General features: G+C 40.8%; 1 protein-coding gene and 1 long non-coding RNA gene across 2 annotated transcripts in view; one reads left to right on the forward strand and one right to left on the reverse strand.

The window, feature by feature from the left end:
• DSG2 (desmoglein 2) overlaps positions 1–7331 on the forward strand; it is a 50811-nt gene extending 43480 nt beyond the window's left edge. Inside the window, exons 14-15 of the mRNA XM_054461296.2 lie at positions 1002–1334; positions 4196–7331. Of these exons, the coding sequence (XP_054317271.1) occupies positions 1002–1334; positions 4196–5218 (1356 nt within the window). The 3' untranslated portion in view covers positions 5219–7331. The remainder of the gene's footprint in view (positions 1–1001; positions 1335–4195) is intronic.
• Positions 628–15344, reverse strand: LOC129019040 (uncharacterized). The gene is made up of 6 exons (XR_008495483.2): positions 14397–15344; positions 13079–13152; positions 8522–8843; positions 4211–4381; positions 1593–1888; positions 628–803 (listed from the first exon to the last, which is right to left on the reverse strand). It is a non-coding gene; the product is annotated as an uncharacterized LOC129019040 (long non-coding RNA).
• Between the last annotated feature and the right edge of the window lie 9080 nt (positions 15345–24424).

Below are 24424 nucleotides of genomic sequence, written 5' to 3' on the forward strand. Positions count from 1 at the left end.
TGTTTTGACACTTCCCATGTTGTAGAGAATGTAGAGCAAGGTTCAGGAAGAGCAAGAGTGTGTAGGGATCTAAGTCTTTTGTCCCAACATTAAATGGGCAGTTTTCGTAACCAGGAACTGCTTCATTTCTGTTTCCCTCAATACATAGGGTTTGCAGAGGTAAGCCCACAACCCCCATGACAGTTGTAAAATGTTGCAAAACCCCGTTTCCCAACTACTTCATAGCCATATCCCTTTGTCTCTCTATTGCATCTTCACCCTGGACCTCTCACCACCATCTGTTATGAGCACCATTTCTAATAGGATAGAATTTAGCATCAAGTGGCAGAGAACTCAGGTGGCTTCACCCTAAAATGGGCATTCCAAGATCAACATGATGATTCATCCACAGCATGGTTCCCAGCTCCCTCTTCCTTGTTTTTCTTCCATGGTTGAGTTCCATTTCCACACTGTCCTCCTGTCCCAGTTCTAGCTACCTAGCTGCTGTCCCCACATTGTAACCAGCAGATGGGAGAAAAGTGAAGAACCCTCTTTAAGCACACTTCCCGGAACTTGCGTACACCATTTCTGCTTCATTCACATTGACCACAGTTTAGGCAGGTGGCTATACCTAGTGGCATCAGAGGCTTAGAAATATAGTCTTTATTTTGGGTGGCCATGGATCCAGGTCAAAACAAAATTAAGAATTCTATAACTATAGAAGAAGGTATCAAACTGTAGAGGGAGGTTGAAATGCCATTGGTCCCATAGAGTAAAGGAGCTGTGACTGTTTGGGCTTTCTTTTCTCTTTGGGTTCTATCCAGCTATAAAACAAGAAGATAGAAGAAAGGAGATCTTCATAAGACTTACATAAGTTATTCAACTCAAAATACTTTTTCTAATTGGCCTCAGTGGAAATAGCTTATACCTTCCTATGCCCGCTTGGCTCAGATCCTTCTACCAAGGATGAAGGATTCCCTCCATCCTCCTGACTCAGTTCTCAGCTGTGTTTGCTCTCACAGGTGGTGCCATCATTTCGGCCAGTGGATCAAGGGGACAATCTAGTAGGAAGAAATGGAGTAGGAGGTATGGCCAAGGAAGCCACAATGAAAGGAAGTAGCTCTGCTTCCATTGCCAAAGGGCAACATGAGATGTCTGAGATGGATGGAAGGTGGGAAGAACACAGAAGCCTGCTTTCTGGTAGAGCTACCCAGGTTACAGGGGCCACAGGTGTTATCATGACCACTGAAACCACGAAGACCACAAGAGCCACAGGGGCTTCCAGAGACATGGCTGGAGCTCAGGCAGCTGCTGTTGCACTGAACGAAGAATTCTTAAGAAATTATTTCACTGATGTAAGGATGGGTTTTATGTATTGGTGGTGGGGGGTGGGGGGAACATTTGTATGTGAATGTGATATTAATAGGGTAATCATTGCCTTGGATCCAAATGAGACTTTGGGTTTGTTTTTTTTTTCTTTTTTCAGGGAATACTTACAGGCAATAAGGAAAGAGAAATGGGACCCACAGAATCAGTTGGTGTTAGCTAAATTATGCTGCAGTAACAAGTGACCCCATGATCTTAGTTCTCACACAGGCATATTTCTCACTTACAGTTATGTTTTTGCCAGTCAGCTCAGCTCTGCTCTCCTTCATGATGTCTTCATATCAAGATGCACACTGAGAGAGCAGATTGTACCTGGGAAGCTGCCGTCCTTGTGACCCAAAGAAAAGAACAAGGCAGAACTAGGCAATGGCTCTCAAAGCCTCCACCTTTTTACACTCACATTTCATTGACCAAAGCAAGTCATATGACCAAGACAGATGTCAGTGGGTCAGAAAGTTCCATCCCTCTGCAGGAGCAGGCTTGGTAGTGATGAGCTCCGTAGGAGAGGCAGAGAATATATAACCTAAAAAACACAATCTATGAAGTCCATTTAAATTTTACCTTCTGTATGAGAGTACTTGGCTTTGCTATTATGAGGGTCCACCAAAAAATGATGATAAAAGTTCCAGGAAGATGATCAGATGCAGTAAGGAAGCTCATGCTAGAATTAAGGAATTGGAAGCAGAACTGAAAATAAAAGTATAATGTAGAGGTCAGGCACAGTGGCTTATGCCTGTGATCCCAGCACTCTGGGAGGTCAAGGCAGGCAGACTGCTTGAGCCCAGAAGTTCAAGACCAGCTTGGGCAATATGGTAAAACCCTATCTCTCCAAAAATACAAAAAATTAGCCGGGCATGCTGGCACACACCTGTAGTCCCAGCTACTCAGAAGGCTGAGGTAGGAGGATCACTTGAGCCTGGAAAGCCAAGGATGCAGTGAGCTGTGATCATACCACTGCACTCCAGCCTGGGCAACAGAGTGAAACTCTGTCTAAAAAAAAAAAAAAAAGTATAACATAGAGATAAAGTATACTTCAGAACAAGGAATATTACCAGGAATAATGAGGGATAGTTCATAATGAAAAATGGGTCAGTTCATCAGGAGGCCTGAAACTCCTAAATATGTCAGAATCTAATAACAGAAATTTTTAAAACTTAAAGCAAAAACAACTGAAAGAGAAACAGACAAATTCATAATGATAGTTGGAGAGTTCAACCTGATCTATCAGTAAATGAAAGAACAAGTGACAGAATCAGTAAGCATATAGAAAACTTAGTACCATCAACCAAATGGATCTAGTTGACATTGACAGAACACTCTATGCAACAGAAGCAGAATACACATGCTTTTTCATATAGACTATATTCTAGGACATTAAATAAATGTAAATAACTTTTAAAGAACTGCAGTCATACAATGTACTTTGACGACAAAAAAATTAAAACCAGAGATCAGTAACAAAGAGATATATAAAATATACTCAAATATTTATAAATACACGTGACTGCAAATTAAATTATACTTTATGAAAATTTGTGGGGTTCTACTAAAGTGATGCTTGAAGGGAAATTGTAGCAAAAATGGTTATATTAGAAGATGGTTTTCAAATCAGTGACCTAAGCTTCCACCCTCAGAAGTTAGAAGAGCAAATTAAACCCAAAACAAGCAGAAATAAGATAATGATGAATTTTAGAGCAGAAATCAATGAAATATTTAGCAAAAAGTAATAAGAAAAAAACATTGAAGCCACAAGCTTATTATTAAAAGAGGTCAGTAAAATTGATAAACATTTTACCAGACTAATTAGGATATTAAGAGATTAAACACAAACTATGGATATCAGAAATAAAATAAATAACCTTACTATAGATCTTACAGACATAGTAAGAATAATTAAAAAAAAAAAAAAAAAAAAGTAGGCCCTGTGCTCCCATGAGAATGGGCAGAGTTGGAATATAAGGCATCTGAAGGGCCCTAGAGAGGAGTAAGGGGAGGGGCTTCCACTGAGGAAAGCAAGTTACTTCTGTCCCCTCTCTTCTAAATTTGCAAATTATTAGCATGCTTTCCCACTTTCTGCTCCTTTTTACCCTCCCATCTTTCATACCATCCTTCACCCACCTTCAAGTATTAGCTTAACAGGGATGTGAGTGGTGTCAAGCAAAACCATTTCTTGGCCTTTCCTGTCTCACTGCTAAGCTCAATTCTAGCATCCTGTTTGTTTTCTTTGATAAGTTTTCCCTCTCTCCACTCTAATCCTGCTCCAGTCATTCTTGGTTACGTATGTATGTACTAACTTTTGATTTGGAAGTAATTTCAAAGTTAGCAGAAAATTTGCAAGAATAAGAGAAATTTTGAACCCAATAAACATTTTGCCACATTTGCTATTTGCTTTTCCATTTTCTCTGTCTCTCTCTCACTGACACACATTCACACACATTCTCTTACATTACTATAGAACAGTTAACAAATGTAGAACTTTAATATTGACACAGTCCATATTTCAATTTAGCCAACTATCACACTATCTTTTATAGCAATTTTGTTTTTCTCAGGATCCTGCATTCCATTTAGTTGTCCTGACACTTTAGTCTCCTTTAATCTGAAACAGTCCCCTCTGCCTTTCTATTTTTTCCCTGATATTAATTTTTTTTAAGAATACAGGCCAGTTGTGTCATAGGATCTCTCTCAATTTGTGTTTCCCTGATGGTTCCTTGTAATTAAATTCACATTACTGCATTTTGAACAGGAATATAGAGTCTTGTTTAAAAATGAATTTGTATTGCTAATTATTTGTCTGTTTTGTGTTTGTTTTGTTTTGTTTTCATTTTAGAAAGCGGCCTCTTACACTGAGGAAGATGAAAATCACACAGCCAAAGACTGCCTTCTGGTTTATTCTCAGGAAGAAACTGAATCGCTGAATGCTTCTATTGGTTGTTGCAGTTTTATTGAAGGAGAGCTAGATGACCGCTTCTTGGATGATTTGGGACTTAAATTCAAGACACTAGCTGAAGTTTGCCTAGGTCAAAAAATAGATATAAATATGGAAATTGAGCAGAGACAAAAACCTGCCACAGAAACAAGTATGAACACAGCTTCACATTCACTCTATGAGCAAACTATGGTTAATTCAGAGAATACCTACTCCTCTGGCAGTAGCTTCCCAGTTCCAAAATCTTTGCAAGAAGCCAATGCAGAGAAAGTAACTCAGGAAATAGTCACTGAAAGATCTGTGTCTTCTAGGCAGGCGCAAAAGGTAGCTACACCTCTTCCTGACCCAGTGGCTTCTAGAAATGTGATAGCAACAGAAACTTCCTATGTCACAGGGTCCACTGTGCCACCAACCACTGTGATCTTGGGTTCTAGACAGCCACAGAGCCTTATTGTGACAGAGAGGGTGTATGCTCCAGCTTCTACCTTGGTAGATCAGCCTTATGCTAATGAAGGTACAGTTGTGGTCACTGAAAGAGTAATACAGCCTCATGGGGGTGGATCGAATCCTCTGGAAGGCACTCAGCATCTTCAAGATGCACCTTACGTCATGGTGAGGGAAAGAGAGAGCTTCCTTGCCCCCAGCTCAGGTGTGCAGCCTACTCTGGCCATGCCTAATATAGCAGTAGGACAGAATGTGACAGTGACAGAAAGAGTTCTAGCACCTGCTTCCACTCTGCAATCCAGTTACCAGATTCCCACTGAAAATTCTATGAAGGCTAGGAACACCATGGTGTCTGGAGCTGGAGTCCCTGGCCCTCTGCCAGATTTTGGTTTAGAGGAATCTGGTCATTCTAATTCTACCATAACCACATCTTCCACCAGAGTCACCAAGCGTAGCACTGTACAGCATTCTTACTCCTAAACAGCAGTCAGCCACAAACTGACCCAGAGTTTAATTAGCAGTGACTAATTTCATGTTTCCAATGTACCTGATTCTTCATGAGCCTTACAGACACACAGAGACACATACACATTGATCTTAAAATTTTTATCAGTCACTGATATGCAAAGGACCACACTGTCTCTGCTTCCAGGAGTGTATTTTAGAAATGTTCCACAATTTACTGAGGACATAGAGATGATGCTGCTGTTTAGGTGCCTTTTAGCAAGCTATGCAAACAATCCTGATAAAACAAGATACATAGAGAGTCAGTCTGGCTTCTGAGAATTTACCAAGTGAACAGAGTATCTAGTTCATTGGCCGTCCAGTAAAGCAACCCAGGAAACTGATTGGGTCTCTTTGCCTACCATATTAACATTAAACATTGATGTTCTGTATTCTGTACTTTACTGCATCTAGCAGATTTTCAACAACTCATTGATCCAAAGATACATGCACAGTCTGAGCACCAGTTATGGTGCCCATAACTTCCTTAAGACTTGAACCCTTTTAATCTGCGTGTGATTCATTAAATTGGACCATTGATGATAAGAATAAACATTGTATGTTTCTGTGCACATGACTTGTGTGTGTGTGCACATACATACTGTATAGTCTTAAAAATAGCATTATACTGGCCAGGGGTGGTGGCTCACACCTGTAATCCCAGCACTTTGGGAGGCCGAGGTGGGCGGATCACCTGAGGTCAGGAGTTTGAGATCAGCCAGGCCAACCTGGCGAAACCCTGTCTCTACTAAAAATACAAAAATTAGCTGGGCGTGATGGTGGGCGCCTGTAATCCCAGCTACTTGGGAGGCTGAGGCAGAATCACTTGAACCCGGGAAGCGGAGGTTGCAGTTAGCTGAGATCGCACCATTGCACTCCAGTCTGGGCAACAGAGTGAGATTCTGTCTCAAAAAAAGAAAAGAAAAGAAAAAAAATAGCATTATACCTCTTCCTCACCTCAGCCGCCATGAAAATTTTGAACACTCCAAATTCAGTTGAATAATCCAGAACAAAATTTATAAATATAAAATAATTTTACTTCTTATAGTAATAGTATACTTTAAAAAGCCTCAGGGTATATTATCTTCTAAACAGCTACAATTCAGTGCAGCTACATTAACCAACTATGTTCTCTAGTTGTGAGAACAACTAGGCCTATTTTACTGCTGTGTATCCTCAGTGCCTAACATGGGTGCCAAATAAATATTTGTAGAATTACACTGAATTGTACAAACCATTCGTTTTTGTTTACAATTGCCAAAAATCTCAAAAGACCCTGTATTTCTGTAATACTTTGAAATTATTATTTTATTTTGATTTCTCAGTTATTGACTGGCTGGGTGTGACTTAGTACATAAGTACTCAATATTATATTATAAAAACCTCTAATAATTGACTTGATTTTGCACAACATCCTTCCCTTTTCTACATAGTTAATTTTTTTACTAATCATTTGGGTTGTTTATCTCCTAAATAGGTTATATTTTATTGCTCCTAGAAACAATGTTTCAAAATATATGTGCATTATCAGTAATAATTTGTATAAATATTTCCCACAACACGATAATTTTCATAATTTTCAAAGACTAATTTCTTGACTGGGAAGTGAAACTTTAAAATTTTGTAGACTTTAAAAAATATTGTTGAATGGTGTTATGCAAAGGATTTATATAGTGTGCTCCCACTAACTGTGTACAGATCAGGACACATATTTTTAGACATCTAAGTCTGTAGCTTAAATGGAGGTTATTCTTCCATCATCTAGAATGGTTTACTTAGTAATTGTTGTTTCTTTTATTATTGTAGACTTACTAACAGTTTTATTTTGCCAAGTATGCAACAGGAATATCACTAGTATGTGAAAATGTAAATATCACCTATGTACTCAAACAAAAGTTGGTCTTAAGCTTCCACCTTGAGCAGCCTTGGAAACCTAACCTGCCTCTTGTAGCATAATCACATTTTCTAAATGACTTTCTTTGTTCCTGAAAAAGTGATTTGTATTAGTTTTACATTTGTTTTTTGGAAGATTATATTCGTATATGTATCATCATAAAATATTTAAATAAAAAGACTGTCTTTAGAATGACCCTTTCCCCATAGATTTTTATTTCTCTATTATATTTTACAAGGAATATAACTCAGTTTGTTAGGGAGAGTGCCTTAAAGGCAGGTGTTTCTTGGACTTTGTTATTTAATTAGATCTGCTTGCAATAAAAAAAAGTTATCGGTTATCTAGAATTCAAATTTATCTGGGTACTCGGCATTTTCAATGTCCAACTCTGGCAACCTTGTTCCTAAGGAAGTGAAGGTTGCTCTCTGCTGAGACTAACGCTGGAGAAATCTGTTGGGTTTGGCAGGAGAAGGCTAGTATATCTAACCCAAAGAGATGAAATCATTCTACCAGTGTTTGAGAGGCTGTTTTAATTGCTTGTTATAGTTTAGAAGGGAAAAGATCAGAGTTGCTGCTGTAAGAGAAGAAAAACAAATCTTTTTCTTCTAGGTCCCCAGCTGGGGCTCTGTAACAAAACACAGATTAACAAGAGAAAAACAAATATTAATCTGTTAACATGTGTATCTCATGCATGCTTTGGAGTAACTGGAATGAGCAGCTCAAAGGGGTGGTTAGAACTTGGGTGTAAAATGTTAAAAGAAGAGCTTTAAACAAATTAAATCTAACAGTTTATTTAAGCAAAGAATGATTCACAAAATTGGGCTGCCCTGGAACTAGAAAAGGTTCAGAGAACTCTATTCTACAATAATGAGCAGGCCATATTCATAGACAGAAAACGGAAATGAGGTAGGGAAGCTGCTTGATTGGTTACAGCTGAGCCTTTGCCTTATTTGGAGGTGGGCTGATCAGTTGGCAGCCAGTGACTGGCTGAAACTCAGCTGCTGTGATTGATTGACACTCAGCTATGTATTACAAAAATATACTCCTAAATTAGGCTTTCAGTTCATTTATGTACCAAGCTAGGCTGCAGTTCGTCATGTGGGGACTCAAGGTATGGAGGCAGCCTCAGGCCCAATTTAGTTTAATAATATACCGACTTGGGCTAAAACAAAGGAAAGGGGATTAGGGGCTTCTGGGCAGGGGAAACAAGTTATGGGAAAGTGACCAGGAAAAGTCTGGTAAGCTTGAGTAAGATTTGTCATGCAGATTTAAATTAATGTCTTTGTCACTTATAGTCATCCTGTGTTTCCGGTACAGAAGGAGACAGCCTTACAAATGGATATTTCCCTTATAAATGTAAATCCCTTTACAAAAGGTAAACTTACGTTCTGTCTTCGGAGTTTCTCCTGCATCTGCTATTTCTCAAAATAATCAGCTCAAAATAATCCTTATACTAAAAACGTATTTTGGGGGCTATAGCATATTCTATTCTGTACTGCCGGTAAACTGGAATGTCTCATGAATGAAGATTTCACGACACTGGCACATCAGGACATCCTAAAGCATGAAGACTGTTTTATTCCTGTGTGACTTCAGTTCCCACTCCAAGTGGCACGTGGAGCTAATTCTGGTTGATCTCTGCAGACCATCTTCCAATCACCACCACATCAAAGTGTCTACAGTAGGACGTTGCTAACCAAACATCACCTAAAAATGAGACGTTTCAGATCATTAAATCTGACTTTCTTAATGGACCAAAATTTATTAGTTTCATTATGTTTTATTTTATGCCTCTATATCATTCCCAATTACTTTGTCTACTTTTTCCATTAATTACTAAGAGGTTGAAGTCTCCCAAGTGTGGCTTTGCTTATTTCCTCCTTTAATGCTTTCTATTTTTGTTTCCTGTGTTTTGAAACTTTTTGCCTGTGTTACTAGGTACAAATACATTTAGGATTACTGTGTTCCTGAAGGACTGATCTTTTTATCATTATGAAATGCCTCTCTTCATCTCTGTTTATAACTGCTAATTACCTTTAGCCTAAAGCTGCCTCCTTACATTCTTTTTTTTTTGAGATGGAGTTTCAATGGAGTGAAATGGCGCAATCTCAGCTCACCACAACCTCTGCCTCCCAGGTTCAAATGATTCTCCTGCCTCACCCTCCCAAGTAGCTGGGGTTACAGGCATGCGCCACCATGCCCGGCTAATTTTGTATTTTTAATAGAGACAGGGTTTCTCCATATTGGTCAGGCTGGTCTCAAACTCCCAACCTCAGGTGATCCGCCTGCCTTGGCCTCCCAAAGTGCTGGGATTACAGGCGTGAATTACCACACCCGGCCCTTGTTACATATTTTAAGTTTGGCCTGAAGGTTTCTCCATACTTAGTGAACTATAACCTAACTGGATGTGTAAACAGACTGTAACCTACTCTTGTCTGAGGCAATCACGGCCGCAATACTTCAACCACTCACAGGCAGCCAACTGTTCAAACTGCATTCAAATAAGGCAAACCCTGAGCTGTAACCAGTCCTGCTATTTCTGTACCTCACTTCCTTTTTCTGTCCATAAATCCTCTCTGACCACGTGGCAGCGCCAGCATGGCTCTGAATCTACTCTGGTTTAGGTGCTGCCCAATTTGCAAATTATTCTTTGCTCAATTAAAGTTTGTAAAATTTGTTATATATTTATTTATTTTATTATTTTGGAGATGGAGTCTCACTCTGTCACCCAGGCTGGAGCGCGGTGGTGGGATCTCGGCTCACTGCAACCTCTGCCTCCCGGGATCAAGTGATTCTCCTCTCAGCCTCCTAAGTAGCTGGGATTACAGGCGTATGCCACCACACCAGGCTAATTTTTGTATTTTTTTTTTTTTTTTTTTTAGTAGAGATGGGGTTTCCCCATGTTGCCCAGGCTGGTCTCGAACTCCTGGCCTCAAGTGATCCACCTGCCTCAGCCTCCCAAACTGCTGGAATTACAGGCGTGAGCCACCACACCCAGCCAACTTTGTAAAATGTAATTTGCCTGAAGTTTTTCTTCTAACACATTCTTTGTCTTGAAATCTACTTTGCCTAACATTAATACAGCCATACCAGCCTTCTTATGGTTAGTGTTTCCGTGGTATATCTTTTTGATCCTTTTGCTTGACACCTGTCTGTGCCTTTATAGTACATTTATTGTAAACAATATACAGGTAGGTCTTGGCTTTTCCCGTTTTGACAATTTCTGACTTTTATCAGAAGGTTTTACAACAATTATTTATATGGATAAGTTTAAGCTTCCATCTTTGTATTTTCTCTTTGTTCACCTGGGTTTTCTGTTGGTTTTTTGGTTTTCTCCACTCTTGTTTCCTGACTTCTTTTGTGTACTACATGCTTTAGGATTCCACTGTAGCGCCTCTATTGACCTTTCACCTACACCCGCTTGTGTTTACTTTTTAATTGGTTGCTCTTATTGAGGAAATATAACTAACAACAAAATTTCCTGTCAACCTAAAAAAACCTTTCCACAAAGTAAAGGAGAAAGAAAACAGTGTTATCATTGAATAAGCATTAAGCCCTGAAAGTGAGGCACATCACAGGTAGCTCCTAAAGAAACTGCAGGCCGGGCACAGTGGCTCACGCCTGTAATCCCAGCACTTAGGGAAGCCGAGCCGGGCAGATCACCAGGTTAGGAGATCAAGACCATCCTGGCTAACACAGTGAAACCCCGTCTCTACTAAAAATACAAAAAATTAGCCGGGCATGGTGGCGGGCACCTGTAGTCCCAGCTACTTGGGAGAATTGCTTGAACCTGGGAGGCAGAGCTTGCAGTGAGCCGAGAGCACGCCACTGCACTCCAGCCTGGGCAACAGTGCGAGACTCTGTCTAAAAAAAAGAGAGAGAAAAAAGAAACCACAGGCTGGGCACGGTGGCTCATGCTTTTAATCCCAACAGTTTGGGAGGCCAAGGCGGGCGGATCACCTGAGGTCAGGAGTTCGAGACCGGCCTGACCAGAGAAACCCCAGCTCTACTAAAAATAAAAAACTTAGCTGGGCAGGTGGCAGGTGCCTGTAATCCCAACTACTCAGGAGGCTGAGGCAGGAGAATTGCTTGAACCGGGAGGTGGAGTTTGCAGTGAGCTGAGATCGCGCCATTGCACTCCAGCCTGGCAATAAGAGTGAAACTCCATCTCACAAAAAAAAAAAAAAAAAAAAAAAGAAATTGCAAAGACAAAAAGTTCTGCCTTTTTATATAGCCATTTAGAACATACCTGTTCACAAGATAAACTATAGCTTGTCCTCAAGTCAGAGGATTTGACAGCACCATTTGTCATACATAGCTCATCTTAAACTCACCTAGTAATTGAGGTGGCTATTGTGTTTGCTAATTGCCTTTATTCAAATAAATAATAAAACTTCTTAGATCTCTCTGACAGGTAGCTAGTTATAATTTGGAGCGAGCACCCATGGAGATGGGAAGATAGGGAGGCTAGCCTCCTTGATGTTAACATTTCAAAGAGATAGCCCCAGGTCCTTCAGAAGGACATCCCTGGTTATAAAGCTGGCAAAGGAGATAGAGAAAGAACTAACAACTGCAAGTTTTTTAAACTAAATACTCTAAGAAAAGAGAGATGAGAGATGGCAAGGGAAAGTTTTCCTTTTTTGCACCAGGGAAAATTCAGTTTTTTCCCATTTAGATTTGTACTTACACTCTAGGTCTATGCTCTACGTGACAAGCAGCTACCAATTGGACAGCACAAATCTAGAACATTTCTATCATTGTGTAAAGATTTAGGGGGAACTTCAGAGTGAAACCACCTTTGCAAAAATTATAACAATGAGAAAATTACAACATGAAAGAGATCTGATCTAACCAACCCCTATCTTGCCTTTAACCTCCAAACTGCCTTTGGTCCTTCCTGGGCTTGGGCTAAGCTAACTTTGGGAGAAATTTAGGTTATAGTTTAAATGATAAGAACCTTTCCCTAAAACTAAACCACCTTTATAAAACTAATGAAAGCCCACCAGGTTAGGAGGATGAAAGGGGCTTCTAGTCTGCTAAGGTGTAGGAGTAAAAAATTACCATCCATTATTCGGGAAGTGACAAAATTTGCAACTTCCCCAATTACTCCGGCAGATAACATTATTATAATAGAAAATAAGACTGGCCTTTTGGGATGTCCTTTGCTACTTTTGCATTTTTGACGACTGGATACCCATGACTCTTGGCTCAACTGCTCCTGTGGCCCCCATCCTATAGCAGACGTGGTGCACTAGGACCGTTTTCCACACCCCTATGATTGCATCCTCATCCAATCAGCAGCACCCATTCCCCTATCCCCCTGCTGGCCAAACTACCCTTGAAAAACCCGATTGATTTGATAACAATCTCCCACATGGTATGGCCAGGCCATTTCAATTAAGCTCTTTCTTTATTGTAATGTCATGGTCTCAGTGAATTGGTTTTGTCTGTGCAGCGGCAGGAAGAACCCATTGGGTGATTGCAATGGTTCTGGAAATTACAATATGCATCTTTAATTTATCACAGTCAACCTTCAAATATTCTACTATTTCACAAATGATATATGTGAACCTTGAGCTTTCACTTTGTGGATCTTGCTATGCCATTCAATCTCTGACTTTCTTTCTACCCTCATGCTAATCAAGAAGCTTTCAGCATTGTCTCTGTCCCTCACACCTTCCATCATACCCCTGCCCCACTTGCTATAATGCGTTATTGGCATGATATGAAACATACAGTATCAAGTCCATCAGTGGATGGGAATGGACTCATATTGCTCCACAGATTACAAAAACCCACCTATCCAGATTGAAAAACCCTGTAATGAGGAATGTGTGTCTCTGTTAAAAATCCAGATACGCCCTGGGCCAGGCATTTTCCATTTGCCTCTTCATACTCACTCTCTACCCTTCTTCACCCCGCACTGAGACCCAGGAGCTTACCTTTTATGGATGTTTCAACGGGCACTGCTTGCTGCCTCTGGCTTTTAGATGGGCTTGGCCAGTGATGGCCTTGGCTAAAGATTGATGAGAAAGAGAAAAATGAGATCAGGGCATCTCTCCCTCTACCTCTCTCTGTCACGCATCTCTCTATAGAGCAACTCCCTCTCTGAGTTCCTGGACCCACGCTCTCTCCTTGTTCCTTTAGCCCTGTTAGTGGTTGCTTCCTCCTCAATTATTACCAGACTTGAAACTGTCTCCCAGTGTTGACAAGAATTGCATGCTGAGTTCCGAACAGAAATATATTTGTAATTAAACATTAATCAGGCTGCACTTTGGCCCACTTCGTTGTTGCTAAAAGTCAGGTAGCACCAGGTTCTGACCATTTGCATTCCCCTTGTTCCTGTAGATAGGATCTCTGAAGTTAGGGTCATAAAGCTGTTGAAGAATTGATTTGCATCCCCCATTGTTCCCCTGCATACTGTCAGTGGGTATTGAGATAAATGAAGGCAAGAATGGGTCTTTTTGATGTTTGTCAGCTCATACTTACTCCAGTATCAACCAACAAAAGAAATAGTCAGTAACTGAATGAACAGAGGGCCAGTCATAGGAAGAATGGTGAACTGTGGTGGGAGGAATTTACCTGTCTCAGAGGGTAAGGGTTTTTGGTACATTCAAGCAGGACAATTGCAAAAATCCAAACAAAATTTTCAGACTGTTTTTCTAAACCTGTGCATGATTCATTTAACTGTCAACATTTAATCTGCTGCATCCCAAGCCCAAGTTAGTTCTCATTGTTAAGTCTGAATTGATGGATTCTCAATGGGTTTGAGGGATTCTGAGGAAAACTACAGAGGTTTCAGTGCAGGACACAATCTATTTGCAATGGTTCAAAATCTCTTTCAGTTCCTATATTCTGGTTACTTGGATTGTTGGAGATTTTACTCACTGTATTAAAGATCTGTTTTATTCTTCTTTCTTTTTACCCGAGGCTATACATTAAGACGTATCCTATATGTTCCCCTGCCCCTCGTCTACTGCTTTCAGCTTCTTCTAGCAGGAAGTTTGGTTTTGCAACCCCTCTTGAGTTGGATCCTTCTAAAGTAATCTTGAGTTTCTCATTCCAGCCTCTCCAAGGACCACATCTATTGTTTCCCTAGTTTACATGGGTTCTTTTTCAAAGAAAAACACTGGATTGGGGTACTTCAACGAAAGAAGCTGGAAAACGCACAAAATACAAGCATCTTAAATGCTTCTAGATATACCCAAGCTAGATGTACCAGGTTGAATTGGCTTAGCAGTAAACTATATGTACGCTCACCTAGTAATAATCCATGTGTTTCTACACTTAGAGATCCTCTAGACTACAGAAATAAGATGGAACAGAAGCGCTGTGGCATAACTATGAGTGTTATATGCTTTATGGCCACAAGATGGCACTACGCACGCAGTAAAAGAGGCAAAGTCAATCTATCAAAGCTAGGAAGAAAAAAAAAATTAAGCAATTTAATAAGTTCGTGAGCAACACAAACTTGCAAAGGCCAATCCCTTCCTTCACTAATTGTGACCCTCTCAGATAAAGTGTGATACGCTTCAGAGTTGCCTGAGAAACGAGACCTGGATTACGGAAGTCTAATAAAACCTGTACCACTCTTTGATGGTGAAATACAAAATGTCTTTCTGAAGGTCAGTCATGAGCCTTTGGTTCTATCAAAAATGCTGCACTTTGGAGGAAATGACGCTGGCCAATGGATTTACAAATAACACACTCAGCCTGGTGTGGGCTATCTTAAGAATAGATGTTGACTTTTTCTGAAAAATTAGATTCAACTAAGCATATGTTGAATCCTCACTATGTGCAGAGCCCTGTTTAGTGGCTTTAAAATTACTCAAAGATTAGTAAGACCCAGCCCTTGCCCTCCAGAGGCTCACAATATAGTGGAGGAAGTAGTTACAAACAGCTTATTCTGAAACCCAAGACACTCTGTAAAAAACAACATATCAAAGATAGAAAGAAAATGCCAAGGCTGATTGGAGGGATTAATTCTTCTTTTGATTAATTTCTCTTTGTCATTCCCAATTCCTCCAAGTTGAAGGGGAAAGGGAATGTCTAGGAGCTCTTCTTAGACAGGTGGGCTTTCGATGGAAATTGGAAGTTAATATAGTTAGGATACAGTCCCTTCCAAATCTCAGTTGAAATGTGACCTCCAATGATGGAAGTGGAGTCTGGTGGGAGGTATTGGATGATGGGAACCGATCCCTCATGAACGGATTGGTTCCATCCCCTTGGTGATGAGCCAGTTCTCACTCAGGTAGTTCACTCGAGATCTGGTTGTTTTTTAAAAGTGTAGCCCCTCTCTCCCCTCTCTCTTGATCCTGGTCTCACCATGTGATACACCCACTTTGCCTTCCGCCAATAATTGGAAGCTTCCTGACGCCCTCACCAGAAGCAGATGCCAGCACCACACCTCTGGTTCACCTGCAGAACCGTGAGCCAATTAAACCTCTTTTCTTTATAAACTACCAGCCTCAGGCCAGGTGTGGTGGCTCACACCTGCAATGCCAGCACTTTGGGAGGCTGAGGCAGTCAGATCACCTGAGGTCAGGAGTTCAAGACCAGCCTGACCAACATGGCGAAACCCTGTCTCTACTAAAAATACAAAAATTAGCCGGGAGTGGTGGCGGGCATCTATAATCCCAGCTACTCTGGAGGCTGAGGTAGGAGAATCGCTTGAACCTGGGACGCAGTGGTTGCAGTGAGCCGAGATGGCGCCGCTGCACTCCAGCCTGGGCGACAGAGTGAGACTCCGTCTCAATAAATAAATAAATAAATAACCAGCCTCAGGTATTTCTTTATAGTAATGCAAAAATGAACTAATCCAGAGAGTAAGTAAACAGGAGGAAGGACCACCTAGATCAGAAGCTTACCTCACACAGGTGAGGGTGGCTAGCGGGTAAGGGATTAGAGGCGGTGAGCACAGCAGAAGGTGTGGGTGAAGAGGCAGGTACAGGCCACCCTGTGGAGGACTTGGAACAGCAGCTAAGGCTGTGGGAACAGACTCTTTATGCAGTAAAGAGCCACAGACAATCGTGAGCAAGACACCTTATAACCAGGTTTTAGGAAGAATCCTCAGCTGGAAGGAGGAGATTCTGCAGGAAGAGGGTGGGGGAAAGTTGAAGATAACTCCAACCAAAGTCAACCTTAAATATTAACCTTTTCTTCTTGTGACTTTCATTGACTTTTCCGTGCATTTTGAGTGCCCTTTTCCTTGCTGTAAAGTAAATTTTAAATATTATGTCAATAGGTCACAGAGGCAACAGCCAGACAAGGTATGGTTATGAGACAAACATTTCCCTAAACAAAATTAGAAGACAGCATTTGATGAAAGATATTTTTCCTAACTTGTGAGTTTGTTTACATAAAAACACTTACAAAATTAGTCAATCAAAATAACATGGAGTCATTTACTTAAAGAATTCCTTACGTTTAAAAATAAAGTACTCGAATATGGAATCAACCTAAGTGTCCATCAACCTAAGTGTCCAATTTAATCCATCAACTGGATTAAAAAACTGTGGTACATATATACCACAGGATACTACTCAGCCATAAAAAAGAATGAAATCATGTCTTCTGCAGCAACATGGATGGAACTGGAGGCCATTAACCTAAATGAAATAATTCAAAAACAGAAAGTCATTTGAGACCAGCCTTACCAACATGGAGAAGCCCCGTCTCTACTAAAAATATAAAATTAGCCAGGTGTGGTGGTGCATGCCTGGAATCCCAGCTACTCAGGAGGCTGAGGCAGAAGAATCACTTGAACCCGGGAAGCAGAGGTTGCAGTGAGCCAAGATCGCACCATTGCACTCCAGCCTGGGCAACAAGAGTGAAACTGTCTCAAAAAAAAAACACAAAAAAAAACCCGTATGTTCTCACTTATAAGTGGAAGCTAAACAGTGGGTACACGTGGGCATACAGAGTGGAATAATAGACACTGGGGACTCCAAAATGTGGGAAGGTAGGAGAAAGTAAGGATTGAAAAATTACCTCTTGGGTACAATATTCACTATTCCGGTGATGGGTACACTGAAAAGCCTAGATGCAACTGTTATGCAATCCGTGAATGTAAAAAATCTGCAGCCAGGCTCGGTGGTTCATGCCTGTAAGTCCAGCACTTTGGGAGGCCAAGGCAGCAGGACTGCTTGAGCCCAGGAGTTCCAGACCAGCCTGGGCAACATAGTGAGACCTCGTCTTTACAAAAATTTTAAGAAATTAGGTGGCCATGGTGGTGTACACCTGCGGTCTCAGCTGCTTGGGCGGCTGACATGGGAAGATCACTAGAGCCCAGGAATTCAAGGCTGCAGTGAGCCATGACTGTGCCACTGTAGTCCAGCCTAGATGACAGGAGACTATGCTTTAAAAAAATGAAAATTAAAAAATCCTGCACTTGTACCCCTGAAATATATAAAAATAGAAACAGAAACTTAAATAATAATAAAACACATTTCTTTTAAATATAAAATAAATAAAAGTAAAGTACTTGAAATTAGACGATTCCAGAAAATTGTTGACATGTTTGTTCCCCTAACAATTTAGTACTTTAGTCTCCTTTATGAAACTGTGAAACCTCCGAGCCAAAAGCTTTGTCTTTCTTCATTCTTGTATCTTTAGTACATATCATAATGCTTTATATATGACAGGCGCATGACTATTTGTTGTTAATTGAATGGTACATCATACATCAGTAGACATTTTCCCCAACATTCTATTGGGAAACTTTTCACACACATAGCAAACTGAAAGAATTTTCAGTGAACACTTGAATTTCTACCACCAAGATTTCACCATTAACGTTTTACTGTTCTTGGTTTATTACATATCTATCCATGTCTCTATCCATTGATCAATCCATCTTATTTCTCTTGGTGAATTTCAAATTAAATTATAGCCATAAGTATACTTAAATATATCAGTACGCTGAACACATCAGAGTTGAATTACAGTTCAAGATTTATTTACATTTTTTCTTCTGAGGCAAAATCACAGAGCATGAAATGCACCAATTTTAAGTGTACATTTGCTAAGTTTTGAAGAATGCATACACCCGTGTAACCAAACCCCTTTCAAGATGTGAACATGACCATGACCCCAGAAAACACCAATGCGTCTTCTTGCTCAGGCCTGTTCTCTATCTCTGAGAGGCAATGACTTTTTCATTGAAATTTTTTTTCGTTCTGCCTCTCCTAGAACTTTATATAAATGGAGTCATATAGTGTGGACTCTGGAATAGACTTCTATCACTCAGCATAATTTTTTGAGATTCATCTAGGTTGTGTGTACCAGTAATACATTTCTTTTTGTAGAAAACAAACTATTTTGCAATGGAACGCAGTAGCGTTCTATTGTATAATTATGTCAAAATTGCTTTTCCGTTCTCATTTTGATGAACACCCAGACTGTCTCCAGTTTTGTGTTATCAGAAATGAAGCTATTATAAACATTCATGTTCAAGCCTTGGTGGCCATATGTTTTCATTTCTCTGGGGCAAATACCTAAATTGCTGGGTCATAGGGTAAATGTATGTGTAGATATTTTTTAGAAGCCTTTTCTTTTCTTTTTTTTTTTTTTTAACAAAATGACAGGCTATACTTCCCATGCTTTTTCTTTCCTAGTTTGCCTATTTATTTATTTATTTATTTATTTATTTATTTATTTATTTTCTTGAGACAAGGTCTCACTCTGTTGCCCAGGCTGGAGTGCAGTGGCACAATCATAGTTCACTGAAGCCTCAATCTCCCAGACTCAAGTGATCCTCCTGCCTCCGCCTCCCAAGCAGCTGGGACCACAAGCACACACCACCACATCCCGCTAATTTTTTTTATTTTTTGTAGAGATGGGGATTTGCTATGTGGCCAAGGCTGGTCTTGAACTCCTGGGCTCAAGTGATCCTCCCACCTCGGCCTCCCAAAGTGCTGAGATTACAGGTGTGAGGCACTGCCCCTGGACTAGCTTGCCAATTTAAAGAAATCCCTGAGTAAGAGCACCCAAGGTCAACTGAATGCCCTTCACCTCATTCGGAATTCTAGAGCATCAGAGGATCTTTCCATTCCATATGATACACACCCTACCACACACTCAACCAACAGCTGACTGGATGAGAGAGGTACTGAACCTAAAAGTGGCCATCTACAGGTTGTCTGGAAGCCCAAGAGATAGACTGTTCAAAGATCTGCCCACAATGGGATGATGAAGAATAATCAGTCCAGTTAACTCCCTTCTTGAGAATTAGAAATGGAGACACTGGAAAGAGACATTTAGTTAAAAGTGGATACAGAAGGAAAAAGATACACAAGCAAAGCATTGTTCAGATTTCTTTGAGAGCAGCTAAATTGATGGTTAAAGAGACATGCGGAAATTCATGCTTTTCTAAGGAATGAGCTCTTTAGGAGTTTCTCTAGCAAACAAAGAGAAATAAAATTCCCACATAATCTGGAGCACTCTAAGGAAGGGTAGAAAAATCCATGTTGTTGCTAGTACAGGACTTAGAGTCTTAAAAATTAGAGAAATTTGTTTAGGATTTATAGTCTTAAAAATTAGAAAAATCCACTCACCTGATCCACATTAAGAAGCTGGAATGAAATAAAAATAAAGATAATGATTAAAAGGAATATTCCCTCAATATTTCCACTCCCTGCATCCCCGACCCAGTCTTCGTCTCCCTCTACTCTCATACATATTCCAGTAATATTTGGCCATAAGTAAAAGCCAGGGTGTTAGAAAAAGAAATAGGATAAACAGAGACAAACTATCAAGGAAGTAAAAGGAACACAGAGACAAACAAATTCCTCATGTCTCTTTTCCCCTCCTCCTGACATAGCCCTGATAACTAGGGATGAAGAGCATCTGCTAACAGGTGCATCATCTGAACATTCTAATGACCCAACCCATGGAAACAGAACCAAATTCTTCAACCCAGCTTCTAGGATCTTACCTCAGGAGAGTCTTAAAATTATGAAAAGATATACATATAAGGATGTTTGTTACTATGTTATTTATCATGTAAAAATTGTAAACAGCAGGTTATTGGTAGAGTTCCTTCAAAATGAGCTGTGGGCCGGGCGTGGTGGCTCACACCTGTAATCCCAGAACTTTGGGAGGCCAAGATGGGAGGATTACCTGAGGTCAGGAGTTCGAGATTAGCCTAGCCAACATGGTGAAACCCCGTCTCTACTAAAAATACAAAAGTTAGCCATGTGTGGTGGCGGATGCCTGTAATCCCAGCTACTGAGGTGGCTGAGGCAGAATTGCTTGAACCTGGGAGGCGGAGGTTGCAGTGAGCCGAGATCATGCCACTCCACTCCAGCCTGGGTAACAGAGCGAGACTCCATCTCAAAAAAAAAAAAAAAAGAAAGAAAAAAAATCAGCTCTGTGCAGTGCTACATGTGGATTAATGAAGCATTTGAAAGTTACAAGACAGAGATCCTCCCAAGCTCCTTTTGGTAATTGCAAGGGAACCTGGAATAGATCTACCCACCATGCTATCTGACCTTTCTAAACTTGTGTGTCAGTTACAAGGTTTTGGTCCACTTTTTAGATGAGCAAGCCAAAGGTGAGGTTCATGCAGCTGTGGCACACCTGTACACAGGTAAAGCTTTCGGACACAGTGGCCTCTGTTACTCAAGGGTTTTTACCCCAGTCAAAGGGTGTTCTACTGCAAGTAGTTTTTAAGAGAGAAAATTCAATGCGCATTTCCCTTTGGAATAATAATACTCTGAAGCACAGAGAGAACCTGGCACACGACAAGGGTGATGGTGATCACACCACTAGTAAAGAATCCAGTATGCACTGGGTACCTTCTCTGGACAGGCCCTATGCTGAGCATTTCTCATACTATTGTCTGATTTGATCCTCACAACAGTCCTAGTGATCAGTACTATTATTTTGCCCCTATTTGATGGGTGAGTTGGAGAAGATATACAATATATAAAGCTGGTGGTTTTTCTCGTGGCTTTTGCATCATCAGACAGTTCACCCCAGCTAAAGAAATGATGACGGGAACAAGAAAAAAGCCAAGGTTAAGGGCACTTCAGAACTTCAGAAAAACATTTGTTGCCTCTTCCAATTCTTGGATTTGTTGGGACAGAGAAACGCTGTTTAAAAACAATTGAAGAGCCAAAGACATAAAAGTGTTTGTTTGTTTGTTTTTTCTTTAAATGCCCTAAGCTATTTTTCATCTCTAAAAAAAAAAGCACAGGGTAGAAATTTCCATTCACCTATGACTGGCTAATCTTTAGCGATCACTTAGCAACTGGGTAACAAATGGAGGTTGGCAAAGCCCGGCTGATTAGCATTCTTTTTTAGTCAAAAGATCAGAGTTATTACAAGACACGGCCAACAGCTCTGAGGCTTACAGGCGATGGAAAGGTCAGGCAAAGTTGCTGTTCATTTTGTTTGTCTTTTTTGTTTTTTTCCTTCAGAGCAAAACAAGTTTTCTTTGTTTATTTGGTTTAAAAAACTCATAAGATCTTTGTAAGAGAACAGATCCTGGACTGTGGGGAGGGTCCCCAGCTTGCTCAGTAGAGCTTCTCAGTTTTTCTGTCTCTACAGAAATATACATCACCCATGATAATGAAGATCAGCTACGAAATGCTTTGAAATCTCTACAAAAAAATTAATTGTACAATAGATTTTCACCAGTGGAGCAAATAACAGCCATAATTTGCAATAAGTGAGGAAAACACATTTACAATCACAAAGAGAATTAAAAGAAGCTTGAGAGGCCAACTAGTCCAATCCTCCCATTAGGACATACCTCCTGACCAGTGAAAGGAGGAAGGGGGCCGCTATCTATCATTCTTGGTTATCCACTCCCAGGGTTCACAGCATCTGTATCAGGAAGTTCTTTCTTAAGTTTCAATGGAGTCCCTCTTGCTACTATTTCAAGCTAATCTCTTCTTGTACTCTTCATAAAGGAGGCATCAATCTTTCTTAAGAGTTATCTTAGTCTTGCTTGATGTGCGTAATGAATTCATAAAGACCTTTCTCTTCTCCAGGTTCAATATTTTTAAATCCACTGGGCCTGGCAGTAGGACTGGACTTTCTAAGTCCTGAACATAGAAAGATTTATAACACAGCCCTTGGCTGCAAGGAGCTTATGTTTTCATGGGGTAAAGTAGATGTTTAAAGAAATGATGGCAGCAGAGTGTTATTGTGTAAAGTTCTGACATTCTTTGTTTTTGAAACTTTGCATTTTGATATCTGTCCATTCAAGATTACCCTATTTTTCCATTTCAAAATTTTAGCTATACTTTTATTACAAAACTTAATTATTCATTCCACTGATGGGGTTGGGGTGGGGGGCGGGGTGCAGGAATAATAGAATGGGCCTGCCATCTAGTGGCAAAATGAGACAAAAAGAACACCAAACTGTACCAGCATCCTTGTATCTATAAGCAGGAGAACAAGGAGTATATTTCCTGGATTCAAGGTATCAAAAATTGTAAGATGCACCATTGGTTTAGTAAGGGAACAAAAAGACCAAAAATGGAAACAAATACAACAAATATATACATCATCTGGATTTTAGAAATCCTAGGAGAAGTGAGGGGCATCTTAAGGAAATATGCTCATTTCTCACTACTTTCTCTCTAACAGTTGGCAGCTGATGATGGGTAGTGAGTGTAGCTAATGATGGGGATTACCATGCACCTGGTCCCTGCTATATGCTGAATATTTCACAATTGTCCACAAAAGGGATATCATTTTAGCCATTTAACACCTGGAGAATGGGAGGCTCAAGAAAGAATCCACTCTTGACCTCAGAGCCAGCATTTAAACTCAGAAGGCTGGCTTACAGAGTTCACAATTGTTCTAGTCTCCTAAGCTCCCTTCTGCTTTCTGTGCAAACCCTAGTGCTTCCCCGCTGCTTTCCTTGAACTCTCTCCTAGACACACAGACAAGGTCTGATGACTCCAATTATTGGACTTCCCTGCATACTCCAGTTCACTCAGTTCACTCCCCTCTCCTGGATCAGATCCATGAGGCTGTCAGCTCCTGAAACTGTTCCACCTCAGAAACCTCTATCTCAAGCCCCAGGGTATGGCTCTGTTCCCATCACCTCTTCTCTTCCACTTCCTAGTGATTTCTAGAAAACCTTTCCTCCCTGCTTACAGATGCCCCCTAACTTGCAGACACCCTCTAAGTGGTCCTGAGATAGCACCCTGATTCCTTCACAGCCTTGGCATGAAATTTAGGAAGGCAGGAGTGTCCCAGAGGACAACATGGAGATGCAGAGAGAACAGGTGGCCCAGGGGAGGCCTAGGGTCAGGAGATGAGGCCAGAGAGGGTGGCCCCCTTATCAATAGAGGCAAACATCAGGGGCCTTGAAATTCTTCAGCAAGTCTCAGCATATTGGTCCAAAGGACAAGTGCAATTAGACACATCTCAAGAAAGAATGGTGTGGAACATTTGGGGACAGCCTCTCTATTCCACAGCAGAGACCAGCATGCTGGGAGAGGCCCGTCCCACCAGGAGTATGGGTAGGTCTCTCCCTGCACCCAGAGGCATTTTAGGAAAACAGGAGGGAGATGCAAGACAGCTTAAGTTAACCCAGAAATGACTACTTTAAGCCATAAGAAACAGAATTTTCTTGCTTTGGCAAGTTTAAATAGTATCCCACCCCAGCCTCCAGCATTGGTAGAAATGAGGCTCTAAACAGCAGTTACAGAAGATAAATGAAGACCAAATCTATGCAGATTTGAATAACAGCATGTATCTATCAGTATTCAAGAAAGTAGACTCACTGTGGATATCATGGAAGAAGAGACAGGATAGGGATTAGACCTGACACAATTGTGGGAGAAGCTGGGAAGGCAGAGATCTGGAAGGTGAAGTGAGAGTATCAGAGAAAACTCACTGTCCAGTCCTCCTGAAGTCCTGGCCAAGCGGATGGATCACAGCTTGCAAGAGATAGGGAAGGAAGGCCAAATGCTGTTGGGCTGCTGAAACAGGATGATAGTAGGAGAGCTGGGATGTGTGGGTAGGGAGTGTTGGCCACTGCAGGTCTACGGCCAAGTGGCTGGTGCTAGGCCAACAATCAGAAAGAAGACCTCAACATGGAGAGGAACAGAGCAAAGACGGGCTGGGACCCACAGGGCATTGCTCATCTGATAGTCACGATATCAGCCTGCAAAGGGATCCAGAAAAAAACGACCACTATTTCTCTTCTGCCTCTCAAATCTCATGCAAGTGTCTCTTTTGGCCAACTCTATTTAGGATCCACAGAGGGAAGGGATTCTGAAAAACATAGTTCCTAACATAGCCAGAGATGACTGTGGAACAATCCA

The sequence above is a fragment of the Pongo pygmaeus genome, chromosome 17, assembly GCF_028885625.2.
Source record: "Pongo pygmaeus isolate AG05252 chromosome 17, NHGRI_mPonPyg2-v2.0_pri, whole genome shotgun sequence".
NCBI lineage: Eukaryota > Metazoa > Chordata > Mammalia > Primates > Hominidae > Pongo > Pongo pygmaeus.